General features: G+C 41.5%; 1 protein-coding gene across 6 annotated transcripts in view; it reads right to left on the reverse strand.

Annotated features, from left to right (window-relative positions):
• The window catches only part of ZFYVE9 (zinc finger FYVE-type containing 9), a 203,573-nt gene that overhangs the window by 42,412 nt on the left and 138,551 nt on the right, over positions 1-22,610 (reverse strand). For all 6 annotated transcript variants that reach the window (XM_030942771.1, XM_010372025.2, XM_030942770.1 and 3 more), the window contains 3 exons: positions 14,778-15,002; positions 12,484-12,566; positions 4,367-4,471 (listed from right to left, as the gene is read on the reverse strand). In XM_030942771.1, coding sequence (XP_030798631.1) covers positions 4,367-4,471; positions 12,484-12,566; positions 14,778-15,002 — 413 coding nt within the window. The remainder of the gene's footprint in view (positions 1-4,366; positions 4,472-12,483; positions 12,567-14,777; positions 15,003-22,610) is intronic.

Consider the following 22,610-nt stretch of genomic DNA (forward strand, 5'->3'; position numbering starts at 1 on the left):
ACCTGCACACCATAAATTTAGGCAGCAGAGTTCAGATAAAAACAGGTTATATGAATAGGAGCTGTTGTGAATGTGTCCAGTCAGTACTGAAATAACTACGGGGGCTGCACGTAGTGGCTCACGCCTGTAATTCTAGCACTTTGGGAGGCCAAGGTGGGTAGATCACCTGCAGTTAGGAGTCTGAAACCAGCCTGGCCAACAGGATGAAATCTCATCTCTATTAAAAATACAAATATTAGCTGGGTGTGGTGGTGTGTGCCTGTAGTCTCAGCTACTCAGGAGGCTGAGGTGGGAGAATTGCTTGAACCGTGGAGGCGCAGGTTGCAGTGAGCCAAGACTGTGCCACTGTACTCCAGCCTGGATGACAGAGCAGGACTCTGTCTCAAAAAAAAAAAAAAGAAATAAACTATGAGGGCCTCATAGCTTTTACAGATATACTTGTACAAACAAATAAAATTTCTAAACACACAGCGCTACCTCACAAACATCAAGGATAGCAATATGTTATTTGCTTGGGAATGACATCTGATCATCTAACTGTTACAGGATCCTTGGAGTGTTGCTTTTCTGGCTGGAAAGCTCTGTGGCCAGTGGTGCCTTTGCCCGAGTTTTGCTCAGGCCTGCTGTGCTTGTTCCGGCCACTCAGCCTGGCAGTCTGTGCTAGGCTTACACTACCAGCCTGGATCCCATGTCTGCCAAGCATGAGCCAGGCAAGGAGCAGCAAGGGGTGTGTGAGAAAGCAAGTGTGGGTTCCAGCCACTGCACAGTCAGGCATGCTGGCTGCTGCAGTGAGGCAGGTAGCTCCAGGCGCCGGCTCAGGCCCTGGCTCTCTGCCAGGCCATGGCTGGACCAGGTGCACCGCAAGCAGCTTCCACAGCTGCCACCAGGGAACGTGGTGGCATTTGGAAGCTTGGAGACTTCAGTAACCACAGGGCCCCAAAGAGGGAGTCACAGCCCTGGCTCAGGGAGCTCCCAAGTTTGGACTCCCCAAGGGGCTGCAGCTCTTCTCTCCTTCTCTTCACTTGCAATGTGGCAAGCAAGGGGCATGTTTCAGCCTTGTTTGTGTCACAGCTCTTTCAGCCCTGCCATTCAGCAGGTCCCGAGTTCTTGTCCTGCATCCAGAAGAATGAGGTATGCAGACAAGTGGAGGGTGAGCAAAGTGAAGAGGAGCTTTATGAGTGACATAATAGCTCAGAGGAGGCCCTAGAGTGGGTGGCTCCTCTCTACAGGCAGGTCGTCACATTGAATATTCAGCTCTCAGCAGAGAGGTGGCCCTGGAGTGAACAGTTCCCTTTCTACAGCTGGTCATCTCAACGTCTGCAGGTCTCAGCAGGGAGGAGACCCTGGAGTGGGTAGCTCCTCTCTGCAGTTGGTCAACCCGGCTTCTGGTCAGCTCTGGCTGACCCCGGGGCTTTTATAGGCTTCAGAGGAGGGGAAGCATGTGCCAACTGGTCCATGGGTGGCCATGGGCAGGCTGAGAAAAGGCACCACAAGTTCCTGCTACTGTCCATGGGACTGGTGGCCTGGACCCCTAGCCTTCAGGCCCTTCCTGGGCCTTCACTGGGGACCTGCCCCCTTCTGCTCAGGAACGTGTTTGCCTCCTGCTATTCATGGTACCCAAGCTGTAGGCTCCATGGGGTATCTGCAGGCCATCATCGAGCTGCACACATCCCCCCATCAGCTTCCCTCCTATGCTTGTCAGTGCCCAAAATCTGGAGGGGGCCAAGGTGGCAGGGCACTGGTGTGTCAGCACTGCCCCAACTTTGCTTTGAGATTGGAGAGAGTGCTGACAGTAGGGAAAAGCCAGACAGTAGGAGCAGGCATTTCCAGGCCTGTGAGGCAGGGGGGCCTTCCCAGGCACCCAAGAGTGCAAGGATGCCTGGGTCCGTAGCCACAACTTGGGTAGCTACAGCTGCACCTGGAAGGGTGGGGCTCCTACCTGCTCCATGGAGCAGAAGGCCCAAGTCTGCAGCCATAACTTGGGGGGGCTGCACCTCAGGAGGTCCCACCCCACCAACTCGGAAGGGGTGGGGCTCCCACTTGTCCCTGGCTCCTACAGGCTCCACGGAGTATGCAGCCCTGGCAGCAACTCCCTGCTGCAGCCAGCATGATGGCAGCAGCCACTCCAGACAGGCCACTGATGCCATCATTTTACTGGAAAGCAAACTCTCAGAAAGCAGGCATAATGTTCTCTCTCTCTCTCTTTTTTTTTTTTGGAGACAGAGTTTTGCACTTGTCACCCAGGCTGGAGTCCAATGGTGGGATCTTAGCTCACTGCAACCTCTGCCTCCTGTGTTCAAGCAATTCTCCTGTCTCAGCCTCCCAAGTATCTGGGATTACAGGCACCCAGCTAATTTTTGTATTTTTAGTAGACATGGGGTTTCACCATGTTGGCCAGGCTGGTCTCAAACTCCTGACCTCAGGTGATCCACCCGCCGTGGCCTCCCAAAGTGCTGGGATTACAGGCGTGAGCCACCCCGCTTGGCCAGAAGGCCTAGTGTTCTTACTCTCATCTTTATATTTCAAATCACAGAATATATTTAATAAATGTTTGTGAAATAGATAATAATATTTCAAATTTGAGAAATAAAATAGGTTTTCAAAGCACAATCTCTTTTAAAACTCTTTAGGCCATGAAAGATTGCACTACTACACTCCAGCCTGGGCAACAGAGCAAGATCTGTGAACTACAAATAGTTCACTTTAAAGATTTGACTCTACCTAGTCTTATCTATTACTCCTTGATATTCCAAGGCAGGATTATCTAAATGCTGAAGACTGCTAGTTGTATCCCAGAAAAAAGTAAGCACATATTCTAGCTACTATTTTCTAATATCCTTAAAAAAAAATCACATGGAAAGTCATGGGTAAAAGCTTTCTTCACAGAGGTCGTTCTCATAATAATGCTGAGAACTGAGCTCACAAATCCAATAAAACATCTGTGTGATTCTGTGTGCATACCAAGTACATAATGTATATTCAATGCATAAATGATTTAGTGACTAAATGAAGAAAAAAGGAAAGGAAAAAGGAAAAAAAAAACAAAAAAGAAAAGGAAGGAAAAATTATTTTATACAAAGAAACCTGGCTGGGCGCAGTGGCTCATGCCTGTAATCCCAGCACTTTGGGAGGCTGAGGCGGGTGGATCACCTGAGATCAGGAGTTCGAGACTAGTCTAGCTAACATGGTAAAACCTCGTCTCTACTAAAAATACAAAAATTAGCCAGGCATGGTGGCACGTGCCTATAATCCCACCTACTTGGGAGGCTGAGGCAGGAGAATCGCTTGAACCTGGGAGGTGGAGGTTGCGGTGAGCCGAGACTGTGCCACTGCACTCCAACTTGGGTGACAGGGTGAGACTGTGTCTCCAAAAAAAAAAGTGAAAGAAATCTAAGAAAGAAGTGGAATTATCACCCACCCTAATAAAACAAATTTTAATCATTATTATACCAAACTAAGTTTAAAAATAAAATCTCTTTTTAAAAGTCCAATAATTATCATTAGACATTTTACAACTGATTTTAAAAAATATTTAAATTCAAGAAAGACTTCACGTGCAAATAGGCAAAGAATATTTATATAATTCTGTTAATGTGTGTATAGTATGCACAATTTCACTTTAGTTACAAAATATAGCTTAATTCAAAATGAATCATTTCCTTTTGGAACCTTATTTAAAGCCATTTTGGGACTTACACTAAGCTGTGTTTAAATATTAACAACAGTTAAAAATAATAAATATTGGCCAGGCACAGTGGCTCACGCCTATAATCCCAGCACTCTGGAAGGCTGAACGAGGTGGATCACTTGAGGTCAGGAGTTCAAGTCTGGCCTGGTGAACATGGTGAAACCCCGTTTGTACTAAAAATACAAAAACTCAGCCGGCCGTGGTGGTGGGCACCTGTAATCTCAGCTACTTGGGAGGCTGAGTGAGGCAGGAGAATCGCTTGAACCCAGGAGGCGGAGGTTGCAGTGAGCCAAGATCGCACCATTGCACTCCAGCCTGGGCGACAGAGCAAGACTCCATCTCAATAAATAAATAAATATTTATAGTAGGAGGGGGGACATTTTTTAAATCTCATCACTAATATTATAGATACGAGGCTAATTTCATGACCTAAATGCAAATCTAACACTAATTATCATAACATCAAAAGGTAAAATGACACATCCAATGAACAACTAGGTCACAAATTAGACATCTTGTCTTTCTGTAATGAAATTCCCCATAAATTAACTAAGCCATACAATATGAACTGATTTCATTGTTAATTAATTATAAATAAAACTTACACATAATCATGCTTTTTTTCACCTTCACTCATGTTTTCAACTATGAAAAATAAGCCTTCATGGTAAATCTTACCTCATTGTATCTGTTGCTGGGAATTTTGATGCTGGTTTTCCGAACTTCCATATCAACCACCAAACCTTGAACTACTGGCAAGGTATACTGGTAATTTCTGAAGTCCTGCGCCAAAGCAGATTGAAGCAGAATAAAATAATTCATCAATGGTAGGGTTTAATTTATAGTAATAAAATTAACACAAATGGAAAAAATGTCAATATTGAAAGATCCTATTTATTTAAATAATAAGGAAATGTATAATGGAAGCCCCACTGTACATATTTTAGCTCTTCAGTTAGTCTTTAAACTCTTATAAGTAAACCAAACATTATCATATACCTCGTATACCAACATTAAAAAATATTTTTGGGCCGGGCGGAGTGGCTCACACCTGTAATCCCAGTACTTTGGGAGGCTGAGGCGGGCGGATCATGAGGTCAGGAGATCAAGACCCTCCTGGCTAACACGGTGAAACCCCATCTCTACTAAAAATACAAAAAAATTAGCCAGGCATGGTGGCGGGTGCCTGTGGTCCCAGCTACTCGGGAGGCTGAGGCAGGAGAATGGCGTGAACCCAGGAGGCGGAGCATGCAGTGAGCGGAGATCATGCCACTGCACTCCAGCCTGGGCGACAGAGCAACACTCCGTCTCAAAAAAAAAAAAAAATTTTTTTGAATGTTTATCCTGCTTTACCAGCACTTAACATTTTCAATATTTATTTGTTAACTATCTGTCTCCTCCCTCTAAGGTGAAGATCCAAGACAGTATAAATTCTCAGTTGTTTTGTTCTTGCTATATCTTTAATGCCTGGAACATCTTAGGCACTCAATTGAATATCTATAAGGAAACACATACACACTAACACACTATCTATCTGGTATTGGTGAAACAAAATGAGCAAGAGTGTTGGAATCAAGGTCAAAGTAATAGCAAATGGCTAGATTTCATAGGTTCTTATAGGTCACCACAAGGACTTTTGCCTTTAGGCTTCTGACCTGTTTTAACAGATCTGACCTCTCTGTAATGAATAGGCGGTAAGGGAGGAAGAATAGAAGAAAAGTTCAGATAAATACAATAAAAACAATCCAGGTAGGAGATAGTGAGAGCTTAGTTTTTTGTTTTTTTCTTGTTTTTTGTTTTTTGTGTTTTTTTTTTTGATATGGAGTCTCACTCTGTTGCCCAAGCTGGAGTGCAGTGGCGCGATCTTGGCTCAGTACAACTTCCGCCTCCAGGGTTTAAGCAATTCTCATGCCTCAGTCTCTCAAGTAGCTGGGATTACAGATGTGCGCCACCATGCCCAGCTAATTTTTATATTTTTAGAAGAGACAAGGTTTCACCACGTTGGCCAGACTGGTCTTGAACTCCAACCTCAGGTGATCCAACCGCCACAGCCTCTCAAAGTGCTAGGATTACAGGCGTCAGCCATCGCACCTGGCCAGGATGTTAACAGTTTAGGAAGTGATGAGAAGTTGTCAGTTTCTAGATAGATAGATAGATAGATAGATAGATAGATAGATAGATAGATAGATAGATAGATAGATAGATAGAGAGAGATAGAATTTATTTATTTATTTTTATTTATTTTATTTTTTTTCCTAAGACAGAGTCTCGCTCTGTTACCCAGGCTGGAGTGCAGTGGTGCAATCTTGGCTCACTGCATCCTCTGCCTCCCGGGTTCAAGCAATTATCCTGCCTCAGCCTCCCGAGTAGCTGGAATTACAGGCATGCACCACCAGGCCCAGATAATTTTTGTATTTTTAGTAGAGATGGGGTTTCGCTATGTTGGCCAGGCTGGTCTCAAACTGCTGACCTCAGGTGATCTGCCTACCTTGGCCTCCCAAAGTGCTGGGATTACAGGTGTGAGCCACCGTGGCCAGCCTGTTTCTAGACATATTTTAAAGGAAAATCTGACAATATTTGCCACCGTGGATGTGGAATGTGAACAAATGATAAAGATGATTCTAAATTTTATAGCCAGGGCTACTAGAAGACTGGAACTACCATTTACTGAAATGTAGAATATGATGTGAGATGGAGGGTATTTCTAAGTAACTTGACTTCATTACTTGCAAAAAAACAAGCTCAAGAATATTGATATCCAGCACCCAACTGGTAAAATCACAATGTCTGCAATGTCTGGCAACCAATAAAAAAATACCAAACATGCAAAGAAGCAGGAAAATACAACTCAAAATAAGGTAAAAAAATCAATCCAAGGAAACTGAGCCAGAACTTATACAAGATGTTAGAATTACCAAAGGCATTACAAATAGTTATTATATTGTATTCTACATGTACAAGATGCTAAGCAGAGACATAAAAGATCTTAAAAGACCCAATCTTAGAAGTATAACTTCTAGAGATGAAAATTACAGTATTTGAGATTGTTTAAAAGATTGATGGAACTAACAGCAGCTTAAACACTCCAAAATAAAAGATTAGTGAAATTGAGAGCACAGCAATAAAACCCATTCTAAATGAAAACAGAGAGAAAAAAGACTGAAAAAGAAACAAAAAGAACATTAGTAAGCCATGAAACAATTTCAAGCAGCCTGATATATATATATAATTGGAGTAATCTCCTTCAGGGAGAGAAAGGGATGAACAGAAAAAATATCAGATGAAAACTATAAACCCATAGATTCAAAAAGCTCAATGAACCCCAAGTATGGGGAACATGAAAACTACACTATAGCACATTATAATCAATTTGCTTCAAACCTGTGATTTTAAAAAGCTTTTAAAACTACCCAGAGAACGTCAGGCACAGTGGCTCATGCATGTAATCCCAATACTTTGGGAGGCTGAGGTAGAAGGATGGCTTGAGCCCAGGAGTTGGAGACCAGCCTGGGAAACATAGTGAGACCCTGTCTGTATAAAAAATAAACAAAATTAGCTGGGCATAGTGGCATGCACCTGTAGTCCCAGCAACTTGGTAGGCCAAAGGTTGGGGGGATCACTTGAGCCCTGCACGTCAAGGGTGCAGTGAGCCATGATTGTGCCACTGCACTCCAGCCTGGGCAACAGAGTGAGACCCTATTTCCAAAAAAAGAAAGAAAAAGAAAAACAACAGCAAGAAAAGAAAAAATTGTTATGTAGAAAGGAACAAAGATGAGAGGGAAAACAATGCAAACCAGAAGACAGTGGAGCAACATCTTAAAAATACTCAAAGAAGAAAAATCAGGCTGAGCGCGGTGGCTCACATCTGTAATCCCAGCACTTTGGTAGGCCAAGGTAGGAGGATCCCTTGAGGTCAGGAGTTCAAGACCAGCCTGGGAAACATAGTGAAATGCTGTCTCTACTGAAAATACAAACATTAGCTGGGCATGGTGGTGCACGCCTGTAATCCCAGCTACTTGGGAGGCTGATGTGGGAGCATTGCTTGAGCCCGGGAGGTGGAAGTTGCAGTGAGCCAAGATTGTGCCACTGCACTACAACCTGGGTACAAGAGTGAGACTCTGTCTCAAAAAAAAAAAAAAAAACCAAAAAACAAAAACCAAAACTCAACCTAGACGTCTCCATCCACCAAAAGTATCTTCCAAATATGAAGTTCAACTAAAGATGCTGTTAGAAATACAAAGGTTAAAATAATTCATCAGCAGCAAACCTACACTGTAAGAAATATTATAGGCAATCATTTTGGCAGAAGGAAAATGACACCAGATGAAAATACAGAGTTATACAAAGGAACGAAAAACACTGAAATGACAACTAGATGGGTAAATCTACAAGATTTTTTTCTTTTTTTGAAACAGAGTCTCACTCTGTTGCCCAGGCTGAAGTGCAGTAGCATGATCTTGGCTCACTGCAACCTCTGCCTCCTGGGTTCAAGTGATTCTCCTGTCCCAGCCTCCTGAGTAGCTGGCATTACAGGCACGTGCCACCACGCCCGGCTAATTTTTATATTTTTAGTAGAGACGGGGTTTCACCATATCAGCCAGGCTGGTCTTGAACTCCTGACCTCGTGATCCGCCTGCCTCGGCCTCCCAAAGTGCTGGGATTATAGGCATGAGCCACTGCGCCCAGCCAAGATTTTTTTTTTCTTATTATTCTCTCTAAAAGACAGTGACATCAGCAAGAGGGTTGACTGGAGTTGCCTAGCTCTTGCTCCCCTCTACTCAACAAAAGGGACCAAAACAACCAATAAACAAACTATATTTCAACTGGAGTGGCTGTGGAAGTATGCTGGAGGCACTAGGAGGAGTGCTGAAATTCCTGTGGAACACCAGATGCCCGGGATAGCACCACAGAAACGGGAGCAAAGCCTTCTGCCTCTGCCACACTGCCTCCCTGCAAGGAGTGGCCTGGAGTCAGGAAGGACCACTTCTAATGGGGAAAGGGTAAGCTGGGGACCCATGGTCCCCATGACCATTGCAGCCGCCTGCATTCCTTGCTACAAGAGAGTCCCGCAGTCCTCACAAACTCTGAATCCAGTTTGTAGCTGCCTGCAGTTCACCGGACTATACTGCTCCAGAGTTGGAGCCCATGTCATACACCTCCCAACCCCCATTCCCAGTCATAGCATGGCGCCATTTTGAAACTGGACCCTCTGCTAGAATTCATCCTGCCTGGGGGCCAATTGCCACTGCATCTCTCCATCTCTGAAGCCCCACTGTCACTCCATCACACATACATGTAGCTGTATCACCACCTCAGCTGCTGAGATCCTAGGCCCAACAGAATGAAGGAGCCCTGGCACTGAACTCACATGGCACCTCCCTGCCCCAGGGAACAGGCAGACCTGTACAGTGGAGAAACCAACACACAGCTGGCTGGCCTGCTGTGCCCAGCTGGACAAGCAGCCTAGCATAATAAAGGCCATATGTGACAAACCCACAACTAACATCATACTGAATGGGAACAGTGGAAATCTTTTCCTCAAAGATCAAGAACAAGATACAGATGCCCATTTTAATCACTTCTATTCAACATAGTCCTAGACAGAGCAATTAGGCAAGAGAAAGAAATAAAAGGCATCCAAATTGGAAAGGAGACAGTCAAATTGTGCTTGTTTGCAAATGATATGACCTTATACATAGAAAACCCTCAAGATGCCACCAAAAACCTGTTAGAGCTAATAAACAAATTCAGTAAAGTTGTAGGATACAAAATCAACACGTAAAATTAGTAGTGTTTCTATATACTAATAAAAAACAAAGAAAACAATTCCATTTACAGTAGCTATAAAAAAAATAAGATACCTAGGAACACAGTTAAGAGGTAAAGATCTTTACAAGGAAACCTATAAAACACTAACAAAGGAAACTGAAGAGAATACAACTAAATGGAAAGAGATTTCATGTTCATGGACTGGAAGAATTAATACTGTGAAAATGGTCATACTACCCAAAGCAATCTACAGATTTAATGCAATCTCTATCAAAATGCCAATGACATTCTTCACAGAAACAGGAAAAAAAACCTTAAAATTCTTATAAAACCACAAAAGGCCTCAAATGGCCAAAGCAGTCCTGAGCAAAAAGAACAAAGCTAGAGATATCACACTACCTGACCAAATACACTACAAAACTATAGTAACCAAAACAGCATAGTAGTGGCCAAAACAAATACATACACCAACTGTACAGAATAGAAGGCCCATAAATGAATTTGCACACCTACAGCCAATTGATTTTCGACAAAGGTGCCAAGAACACACACTGCAGAAAGGACTCTCTTCAATAAATAGTACTTGGAAAAGTGGATATATCCACATGCAGAAGAATGAAACTAGATCCCCTCCTCTCCCCATATACAAAAATCAACTAAAAATGGATTAAAGTCTTAAATATAAAACCCAAAACTATGAAACAATTAGAAGAAAACAGGGCAAATGCTTCACAATATTGGGCTAGGCAAGGAATTTTTAGATAAGATCCCAAAAGCACAGGCAATAAAAGCAAAAATAAACAAATGGAATTACATCAAACTAAAAAGATTTTGCATAGAAAAGGAAACTATTAACAGAGTGAATACACACCCTACAGAAATGGGAGAAAATATCTGCAAACCATACATCTGAAAAGGAGTTAATATTCAGAATATATAACAAACTTAACAGCAAAAAGACAACCCAATTAAAAGATAGGCAAAAGGCACTTCGGGAGGCTGAGGTGGGTGGATCACTCGAGGCCATGAGTTTGAGACCAGCCTGGCCAACATGCGTCTCTACTAAAAATACAAAAATTAGCTGTGCATGATGTTTCGTGCCTGTAATTCCAGCTACTGGGGAGGCTGAGGCACAAGAATTGCTTGAAGCCAGGAGGTGGAGGTTGCAGTGAGCCGAGACTGTGCCACTGCACTCCAGCCTAGGCGACAGTGAGAGATTCCATCCCCCATCGCCAAAAAAAAAAAAAAAAAAAAAAAAAAAAATTTAAAAAGATAACTGGAACTATAGCTTTTAAGCATGACAGATGAGGAAATCACCAAACCTACTCCTCAAAAAGCAACCAAAAAGCTGTATAAGTGGTTTAAAAAGAACCATTTCAGTGCTCTGGAATTAGATCAAAGGCATACAACATTAAGAAGCATTTTGGCTGGGCATGGTGGCTCATGCCTGTAATCCCAGCACTTTGGGAGGTTGAGGTGGGCAGATCACCTGAGGTCAGGAGTTTGAGACCAGCCTGGCCAACATGGTAAAACCCCATCTCTACGAAAAAATACAAAAAATTAGCCGGCGTGGTGGCAGGCACCTGTAATCCCAGTTGCTCTGAGGGCTGAGGCAGGAGAATCTCTTGAACCTGGGAGGTGGAGGTTGCAGTGAGCCAAGATTGCGCCACTGCACTCCAACCTGTACAACAGAGAGACTTTGTCTCAAAAAAAAAAAAAAAAGTGTTTTTTTCATGAAAACTACTGAACTCTGAATTGAGTCTGTGACCTTCTTGCCTGGGGCTGCCCCCTAGCCCCATTAGGTAGTTAGGTAGTTCAACTAGGGCAAGGTAGTTTGCAAAAACCATGAGCTTTGCAGCCAGGAGCAGTGGCTCACGCCTGTAATACCAGCACTTTGGGAGGCTGAGGCGGGTGAATCACTGAGGCCAGGAGTTTGAGATCATTCTGGACAACATGGCAAAATGCTCTCTCTATAAAAAATACAAAAATTTGCTAGGTGTGGTAGTGTGCTCCCATAGTCCCAGCTACTCGGGAGGCTGAGGCATGAGAATTGCTGGGAGGTGGAGGTTGCGATGAGCTGAGATCACGCCACTGCATTCCAACTTGGGCGACAGAGTGAGACTCTGTGTCAAATAAAACAAAACAAAACAAACAAAAAAATGAGCTTTGCTACTTGAAGGAGTTTACTTGCTATGGAACATTGTCAAAGTGGTAATCTCAGTGGTTACTAAAAAGGGAGGCCCAGTAGATTGATTAGCTTGAGTGCACTAAACCTGTTTGGGGTAAGTTCTGGGAGATGTGACAACCATAGGCAGCTTCATAAACTGTTTATTTAATATCCAGATATCCGGGATTGATCCTAGTCTGTGCATATATGCAGTGGAGAACTTAGTGGACTCAAGCCAACCAATGTGCTTGGCCAACAGAGTCAGAACCTGTGCATATGTGTAGGAGACACGACAGAGCCCAGAAGAAAGGAAAACAATGAAGTTTAAATTCCAGTCCATATTCAGATCCATCAGCAGAGAGCAGTAGTAGCCTTACTGGCTTGGGGTATCTGGGTACAATCTCTGACCAATCTCTGCTTGGATAATAACCTATATAGACACAAGAGAAACTCATAGAATGCCAGTCTTAAAATAAAAATAAGACAGAATGCTAGGTGTTTTATTTATATATTACTTCTAGTCCTCACAATAATTCTGCAAGGTTAGACAGTAAGTGTATAATCAGGCACTGGAATTCTGTACCATTTCACTTCATGTTTGCAAAAGAGTATATATATGTGTGTGTGTATATATATGTATATATTTTTATATATGTATATACGTATATATGTATATATGTATATGTGTGTGTGTATATATATATGTGTGTATATATATACACTGTTCTTTATCTTCAGCATAAATCTTTACCTGCCTGAAGCAGTTTGGGCACAGCTACCAAGAAAATAATAAACTTGCTTTCTTCTTTCTCCCATATAAACTCCAGTAAGGACAAAGGAAAAACAATTCCCGACTTACTGCAAGAAGATTCATGATGGTATGCCCCGTCTCTCCAAACAATGGCTTCCGAAATCTGACACTGAATAGTGGGCATGGATAAACTATGGAAATGAGAAACGATCAAACTTAAGTTTGGCAACATAAAACTTTGGTAAAAGAGATTTCATGACTAATACAATTTTCAAAATATAATTGTAATGGCTCATTAGAACATATCAAATTTTGGGCTCAAAAACTACTTGGCATGGTAGCAGACAAATCCTAAGCCATATTAAGTCTTCTGATAACCAGAATAAGCCTTTTGACGTAAATATTTCAAAAATGGCACACAATAGCCAGGCATAGTGGCTCATGCTTGTAATCCCAACACTTTGGGAGGCTGAGGCAGAAGGATCACCTGAGCCTAGGAGTTTGAGACTAGCCTGTGCAACCTAGGGAGACCCTGTCTCTACAAAAAACAAACAAAAAATTTAGCTGGGTGTGGTAGCATGCACCTGCAGTCCCACCTACTTGGGAGGCTGAGAGGTAGAAGGATGGCTTGAGCCCAGGAGGTCGAGCCTACAGTGAGCCATGACTGTGCCACAGCACTCCAGCCTTGGTGACAGAATGAGACCCTGTCCCCCCCCACAAGGTTAGGGAGCAATCTTCTTCAAACTGAATTGATACAATCCAGGAAAAAAATATCTCCCGATTCCTCTGTGCTCAGTAAGTTTAAGAGTTCACTTTTTTTTTTCCCAACACATTTAAGAGTTCACTCTTTTTTTTTTTTTTTTTTTCTTTTTTTGAGACAGAGTCTCACTCTGTCGTCTAGGCTGGAGGGCTGGAGTGCAGTGGCATGATCTCCTGCCGTAAGAGGGTTCAAGCGATTCTCCTGCCTTGGCCTCCCCAGTAGCTGGAATTACAGGCATGTGCCACCAGGCCCAGCTAATTTTTTTTCTATTTTCAGTAGAGATGGTATTCACCATGTTGGCCAGGCTGGTCTCAAACTCTTGACCTCAAATGATCTGCCCGCCTCAGCTGCCTCTCAAAAGTGCTGGAATTAGAGGCATGAGCCACTGCACTCAGCCAAGAGTTCATTCTTCTATACTCCTAACCAGGATCCTCCTTAGGAGAGGCAAATCACAGGCTGGCTCATCTCTTGAACTTTATGGTTTGAAACATCTGTATAAAACAGGAAGATACGTATGTTGTTCTTCTGCACACAGTCTTTCCCTTTCCCTGATTCATTTAGCTGATTCATATACAGCCTTCAGAGTTCATTCAGAGGCACTCTGGTTCAAGAAAACTGAAGGTCCAACTACTCCTTCATTCCTGGTCAAGTTAGAGCCCGTCTTGGAGCTCCCAATGAACTTAACTTTGAGCACAGGTTTTAACACAATATACTGCTATAATCATGATTTCTGTATGTATTCCTTATAAAAGTTCCCAAGAGCATATAATCACGTCTTAGCTATTTCAGAATTCCCAGGATTCAGGATATATGGGAGGACTTTATTAAATTCTTACTGAATTAATAAATAATTGGTGAAAGAATGAAATTGACTTGCTGAGAACACAGTTTTATGGTTTATAAAATAATGTTTCATTTATTCTCTCATTGGATCCTATTAACAATCCAATATAAAATAAAAAGCAACCATTATTATTTCCAGTTTACAAAAGAAACACAATCAGAGAACTTGAGTGACCTGGCCAAAGTTACAGAGCTTATAAGAGGCAGAGTTGAGAATCTTACTCAAGTGGTCTGATTCCTAGCACAGGGCACTTTTAATTAGATGGAACTATAAAATTTAAAATCAAGCTTGCATTTAACCATTAATGTCTTTTTAAAAATCACATCTTAGTTGCATTGCTAAAGCCATGGGCAAGGAAGCTCTTCTTCTGTAGCATATTCCTTACCAACTGAGAGTGGTTTCCATTTCACTAGCTTCCAGTATGTTAAGTAAAATATAATTGATCATAACTGTTTTCCAACCAAGTGACAAAGAATATGCTCATCATATACAGATACTACAAAAAATAAAGTTACTTAAGTTCAAATTCATTTTTCTAAAGATGATCATGTTTTTTATCAATGAACTATAAAAGCAGTAAGTTTACAAGGTATACATAATCAACTTCCTCATTCGTTATTTTCAGTGCTTCCCATTACGCCCAATATGCGCAGACACTGGCCAAATTTAGTTTAGCTATTTCAAAAGACTATTTCTGCTGAATTATATCACCAAACAGAGGGCTCTGAATATTTCAGGCATTATTTAGTCATCATGCCTTGGTCATGTGGCTTTGAAAAACGTGTTTTTATTACTTACGTCGATATTCAGCTCCAAGTCTCAACATCAGACGGATAGGAAATACTTTAGCCCAAGGAGTTTCCCATTTCTGGATAAGAATCCCAAACAAGTAAGGTGGGGTTGGGAGTACTAGGTCTTGCAGTGACTGGTAGGTAGATGTCACATATAAGAATCCACCATGTTCTTTACTGCCAAGGAAACTTTGACTGAAGAAGGAATGTCCCAAGTTGCTCACCACATTCCCTAAAAACAAAAAAGTTCGTTACTTTGTATCAATAAATTAATCATATTTTTCTTTTTCTTTTTCTTTTTTTTTTTTTTTGGAGACGGAGTCTGGCTGTCGTCCAGGCAGGAATGCAGTGGCACAATCTTGGCTCACTGCAAGCTCCGCCTCCTGGGTTTACCCCATTCTCCTGCCTCAGTCTCCCGAGTAGCTGGGACTACAGGCGCCCGCCACCATGCCCGGCTAATTTTTTTGTATTTTTAGTAGAGACAGGGTTTCACTGTGTTAGCCAGGATGGTCTCGATCTCCTGACCTCGTGATCCACCCGCCTCAGCCTCCCAAAGTGCTGGGATTACAGGCATGAGCCACCGTGCGCGGCCAATTAATCATGTTTTTAATACACATTATTATGCAACACTGGGCTGGATGGACACTACCAAACAGTAATTCCCAATCTTTCACTATGAAAGACTTACATTTAAAAAGCTGATTTTTAAATACATGGCATTTATTAAATGAAAATTTGGTTTCCAATTTTATCAGGGCTTCTAAAGAGCATAAACTAAGTTACATTATCACACTGTTGAAGTTTGTCTAGATAAAAGCCAAAAATATTGATGCCTTCCTTGGTTAAATTGTATAGCTTTACTGTATGAATTGCTTTAGAGGTCTCAAGAATATCGCCTCAAAGGTCATAAAGAAATATTCAAGGCCAGGAGCGGTGGCTCACACCTGTAATCCCAGCACTTTGGGAGGCTGAGGAGGGTGGATCACGAGGTCAGGGTTCCAGACCAGCCTGACCAACATGGTAAAACCCCGTCTCTACTAAAAATACAAAAATTAATCAGGTGTGGTGATGTGCACCTGTAATCCCAGCTACTCAGGAGGCTGAGGCAGGAGAATCGCTTGAACCTGGGAGGTGGAGGTTGCAGTGAGCCAAGATTGTGCCACTGCACTCCAGCCTAAGCAATAGAGTGAGACTCTGTCTCAAAAAAGAAAAAGAAAAGAAATGTTCAGATTAGGAAGCTGCTGTCACCAAGCTTATAATTTCACTGGGTGAAGAAAGTCAACTCATGAACATAATGAATTATGGTAATAAGTACAGTTATAAGACATTAAGGGAAGATGAGGATTTATGAAGATGGTACCACAGACAGGTTTGTTTTGTTTGTTTGTTTGTTTTTAGATGGGGTCTTCCTCTGTCACCCAGGCTGGAGTGCAGTGGTGTGATCTTGGCTCAATGCAGCATCTGCCTCCCAGGTTCAAGCAGTCCTCTCACCTGAGCTTCCTGAATAGCTACGGTTACAAACATGCACCACCATGCTCAGCTAATTTTTTTCGTATTTTTAGTAGAAACAGGGTTTCACCATGTTGGCCAGGCTGGTCTCAAATTCCTGACTTCAAATGATCTATCCACCTTGGCCTCCCAAAGTGCTGGGACTACAGGAGTGAGCTACTGTGCCTGGACAGGATTTATTGTTTATAATTTTTTGAGAGAAATATGAAACATAGCTCTGTAATTTAGGGCTTATTTAAATTCACATTAAGTAGGTTTCTCTCTTTTTTTTTTTTTTCTGGAGAGAGAGTCTTGCTCTGTCACCTACTCTGGAGTACAGTGGTGCAATCTCAGCTCACTGCAACCTCTGCTTCCCGGGTTCAAACAATTCTCCTGCCTCAGCCTCCCGAGTAGCTGGGACTATAGGCACCCACCACCACGCCCAGCTGATTTTTGTATTTTTAGTAGAGATGGGGTTTCACCATATTGGCCAGGCTGGTCTCAAACTCCTGACCTCAAGTGATCCACCCGCCTTGGCCTCCCAACGTGTTGGGATTACAGGTGTGAGCCACCGTGACTGGCCAAGCCATTTTATAATTCAAAATACTTTTGTGAATGAAACAGTAACAAACATATCAACCCTTCATTAAGGAGACATTTTCCTCAGTTTAGAATTGCAAAAGGACTTCCTGACAAGAGCTGCTCAATGATGGAACAACAAATGTGCTCACTTGCCACGTATGAGCTTCCTTTGATACCTTTGAAAGCAATAACACCAAATGAAGCAATCTCCATCAGAGAAATTAATGCTTACTTTTCTTGAAAACGAGAGTTCATTCTTATAATGGTTATGGGTCTTTGCATCCTTGATTTTAGCAGATAGGTATCCTGACAGTAGGAACCACAAGTGAAGGGAATACCTCCCCATTAAACTCAGAGAAGCTTTGTGGTTGAAAGTCATGTTCACCTAAACATTATCATCTATATTTTACATTTAAGGTAGTACATTCAGGAATTTAGGGGTAGTACCCTTGCTCCAGGATTACCCAGGTCTGGCTGCACAATTAAGCTACTGGGCCAGATCTATAAAAACAAAAGAATTGTCATATCAATGTAGCAGTACGGCATTTTGAAAAATAAATTGCAGATTTTGGAGTCCCAGAGATACGGGTTTGAATGCTAGTTTGATTATTCACTATTGTGGGATTTGGGGTAAGTTACTTCTCTGAGCCTCAATGTCCATGTAAAATGGAAGGAGAAACTAAATTAAATTCCAGATGTGTTATAAAGAATAAATGAAAGGAAATCTATAAAATGACTAACAGGACCAGCAACACTGTATTCTCAAAAAATTGTAACTATTATTATTCTAATGTAAATATACATATATTGATCAGCCAAATATATGATTTTTGGGGGGACTTTCAATGATTTTAGAGTGAGATTTAGATAAATTTAAATTTTTTTCTGGCAACCATTGCAGAATCAAGGATACAGTGTCAGGAACTTTAGGGAGATCAGATCCCCAAATTCACCATTGCCTCTTTACTACTCCTCTTGATTCTGGAATTCTAGGATACAATGTAAGAGATACTTCATACAAAATTCAACAGATAATTTGTCAAAGAGAAAAAATTTTTTTTTCATCTCTTTATCTAGCTTTGGTGAATAAGGAGGAGAATAGGGAATTAAAGAAAGAGATGCTTTCCCTCCACAATGTAAGGTGCATGACAGCATTCCTCTAATTCTATCAATGGCATGCTATGGTTTGAATATATCCCTGAAAAAGTATGTGTTGGAAACTTGGTGCTAGGAGGTAAAGCCTCATGAGAGGTGACTGGATTCATGCTGTTATCCTGGGAGTGGGTTTGTTATGAAAGGACAAGTTCGGCCTCCCTTGTGCACATGCCCTCAGGCACATGCACATTCTTTCTCTCTCTTCACCACCCCATTTGCCCTTCTGCCATGGGATGATGCAGCAAAAAGGTCCTCACCAGATGCCTACCCCTCAACCTTGGACTTTGCAGCCATGAGAACTATAGGAAATACATTTCTGTTCATTATATATTATCCAGTCTGTGGTATTCCATTATAGCAGCAAAAATAGACTGAGACACGGTGTAATGTTTATATCTCACAAAGATTGTCCTAGCTTAGAGGTGAAAAATATGTTGGCTTAGTACACAAGGCACTCACTCATTATTCCTTTGCGACTTCCCTATTAGAGCCTAGAATCTATTAGCAGTCATTTTCCACAGATATTGATTTTCTTTCTGCCTCTTCCATTTAACACTCTCTTCATCCCAATCACAGATTCTTCATGAAGTCACCTCTCATTATAAAATATATCTTTTATCTTTTAAATATTTATTACTTTAAAAAAATGTAGATTACCAATAATGACTGATTTAGACTGTCATATACTATCTCATCTACAAACAAGTAACACTGCACAGGTGTAGATATTGGCAAAAATAAAACAGTGGGTATAAGAATTTGACAAAGAAAGGAAGGCTTTCATCTGAAGACCTAATCTGAGGCTCTTGAACGCATAAAGTCTGTTATGTACTAATTTATATAGGTACTTCTCGATGACTGCATTCAACGCCATGAATCCACAGAACTAATTTTATATTTACCCCAAGACTAGTGAAGAACCCATATAACTAAAATGACACAAAATCTTGCTTCTGAGTTTAAATGACCTGGCAAAGATGTTAAATGCTTTATTATCAATGGTTTATAAAGTAATTTTACATAACATTAATGAGATAATCATCAGATCAGTGCTAGCAGGTAAGCAGAACAGTACCATTTCCCTGAAATTTGGGGTTTTATTTGACAAATGAAGAATGAAGCTTAGAGGTAGAGGTGAAGTGACTCTGAAAAGACATGAGGTAAATAAGTGGCAAAGTAAAACCTAGAAAGCAGATCTTTCAATCTCCTAGTCTTTGTATATCACACAGTCTTTCAAAAAATATACAGATACAGTAATTTACAATTTTCCATCTTTAATTTGGAATTTAAACTATTTTTCAAATCCTTACCAGTAGCCAGCCATCTTTAAATTCAATTCAAATATAACTTAAATACCTATGTGACAACAGCTTCCTTTTGTTTCAAAGCATATTAATCCTCACATCAACTCAAATGGAACCATTTCCAAGCAAATGGTTCATTCATTTCAATAAATACTAATATTTCTTTCTTTTTTTTTTTGAGACAGAGTCTCGCTCTGTCACCCAGGCTGGAGTGCAGTGGCATGATCCCAGCTCACTGAAACCTCCACCTCCCAGGTTCAAGTGATTCTCCTGCATGAGCTTCCCAAGTAGCTGGGACTACAGGCGTGCACCAACACTCCTGGCTAATTTTTGTATTTTTAGCAGAGACAGGGTTTAGCCACTGTTGGCCAGGCTGGTCTCGAACTCATGACCTCAAGTGATCTGCCTCCCTCGGCTTCCCAAAGTGTTGGGATTACAGGCGTGAGCTACCGCGCCCAGCCAATAAACACTAATATTTCTAAGTGCTAATATGACTAAAACTCAAGCCATCAAAAGAATTTAGAAAGTTTCTTGAAGTTCTTTGTAATGCAATAAACTGAAGTTATGCATGACTACTTTGTAAAAGGTCGTGTCCTCAGTTTAGTGTATCTGTGAGATTGATCATGAAAGCTCAAGAGGAGTCAGGTCAGGTGGCTCATGCCTGTAATCACAGCCCCTTGGGAGGTTGAGAAGGAAGGATCACTTGGGCCCAAGGAGATCAAGGCTGCAGTGAGTATGCTATGATGGCACCACTGCTACCCAGCCTAGGTGACAGAGCAAGACCCTATCTCTTAAAAAAACCACTCAAGAGACACTATAGTACTTCTTATGGTTCGAAACATGAGATTTACAGACTACATAAGTGAGTTTAAACCTGGGTTCAGCCACTTACCACCTAACTGTGTGATCTTAAGTTACTTAGGCCTTCGGTGTCTTTCATTTTCCTCATGTGTAAATAGAAACAGTGACAGTATGAATCTGAGTTGCACTTAAGAAGAAATAAAATAGTGTACATAAGGCAATGAATACACTGCTTAGCGTATATTAAGTGCTCAAAAATATTAGGTATTTGTCTTAAATCACCTCTTCATAAATAGTTCCATGTAACTTTCTCATCAGTTGAAAAATTACTTTGCAAAGAGGCCAGGTGCGGTGGCTCATGCCTGTAATCCCAGCACTTTGGGAGGCTGAGAAGGGTGGATCACGAGGTCAGAAGATCAAGACCGTCCCGGCTAATACAGTGAAACCCCATCTCTACTAAAAAAAAATACAAAAAATTAGCCAGGCATGGTGGCGAGCACCTGTAGTCCCAGCTACTCAGGAGGCTGAGGCAGGAGAATGGTGTGAACCCGGGAGGCAGAGCTTGCAGTGAGTAGAGATTATGCCACTGTACTCCAGCCTGGGCAACAGAGCGAGACTCCGTCTCAAAAAAATAATAATAATAATTACTTTGCAAAGCTACAATACCATAATTCTAATAAATTTAATTTACCAAAAGGTTCAGAATTTGAAAAATGAAATAAAAACATGAACCATGACATGATGTTATTATTATTATTTTTTTAAAGATAGGGTCTCACTGTGTCACTCAAGCTGTAATGCAGTGGTGCAATCATAGCTCACTACAGCTTCAAATTCCTGGGCTCAAGGACTCCTCCCACCTCAGCCTCCCAAGTAGCTAGGATTACAGGGATATGCCATCAGGCCTAGTTAATTTTTTTTTTTTTTTTGGTAGAAATAGGGTCTCATTATGTTGACCAGGCTAGTCTCAATGTCCTGGCCTCAAGCAATCCTCCTGCCTCAGTTTCCCAAAGAGAGAGCAAAAGGGGAACGAACCCCCTCCTTTTATAACAGCACTAATCCCGTCCATGAGGGTAAAGCCTTCATGGTCTAATCACCTCTTAAAGGTCCCACCTCCTAATATTGTTACAATGGCAATTAAAGTTCAACATGAGTTTTAGAGTGGACAAACACTGAAACCATAACAATACCAAATACTTTCTTAACAATAAAAGATTAGACTGGACACGGTGGCTCACACCTGTAATCCCAACATTTTGGAGGGCCCAGGCAGGTGGATCACCTGAGGTTTGGGAGTTCAAGACCAGCTTGGCTAACATGGTGAAACCTTGTCTCTACTAAAAACACAAAAATTAGCCAAGTGTGGTGGCATGCGACTGTAGTTCCAGCTACTTGGGAGCTACTTGTGAGGCTGAGGCAGGAGAATCACCTGAACCCGGGAGGCAGAGGTTGCAGGGTGCCAAGATGGAAACACTGCACTCCAGCCTGGGCGACAGAGCGAGACTCTGCCTCAAAATTAATTAATTAATTAATTAAATTAAAAACAAAAGATTAAGGGAGTTCAGAAGAGATTACTTCTGTCTAGGAGGACCATCAAGAAAGAATTCATGGAGAAAGTGGTCTTTAAGATTTAGGACAACTGACAGGATTGAGACAGTTGGGGTGTTGGGAAATAGCATGGTTGGGAGTAGCATAATCATGGGTAATGAAATGGATAATCATCAGAATATACATAAAATGAACCAAGAAATGTTTCGTTTGGCCACAATGGAAGTATGGAGAGATGACTAGCGGGAAATGAGACTAAAAATTTAGGAACAGATCATGCAGAATACTGAATGTTGGAGTGCAGTTAATTCTAAAGGCAATACAAAGCCAAAGAAGCTTTTGAGTAAGAGAGGGAAACAACCAGAGATTAACTCCAGAAATAACAATCTGGTAGATACGAGTCCAACTTCATTCAAGTCTATATTCTGAATAGATGGTTTGCAAAAAACAGGAACAAAATATGGAGGAATGAATGGGAGACAGGGAGAAACAATACACAGTCTAGAACCTCCGATGGCACTGTCATAACCAGAAGGCATTCTGAAACTCTCAGAACATAATTTCTCACAAATTATAATGTTTCTCTTCACTGCAGAATGCAAAAACTGTGCATGACAAAAAAGTGTGTGTGTATATACAGGTGAAACATAGATACACACACATAGATATATAATACACATATGGTTATTAAATACCTGTAGTTTAGATTTTAAAATTCACAGGAAATTATTAAAAAGTTCATCTAATAGCTCCTAAGGCTTTTCTGTGATTTAGGGCAGAAAAACCCTAAGCTAGTGATACAATATTCAAGGTTTCACACTCAGGAGAAATTTAAGATACAATTTGTTAATTTCACTCAATGTACTACACAGAAGAGAAAAATAATAAATTGTGGTAATTTTTTTTTTTTTTTTTTGAGACGGAGTTTCACTCTTGTTGCCCAGGCTGGAGTGCAATGGGAT

Source organism: Rhinopithecus roxellana, chromosome 12, assembly GCF_007565055.1.
Source record: "Rhinopithecus roxellana isolate Shanxi Qingling chromosome 12, ASM756505v1, whole genome shotgun sequence".
Classification (NCBI taxonomy): Eukaryota; Metazoa; Chordata; class Mammalia; order Primates; family Cercopithecidae; genus Rhinopithecus; species Rhinopithecus roxellana.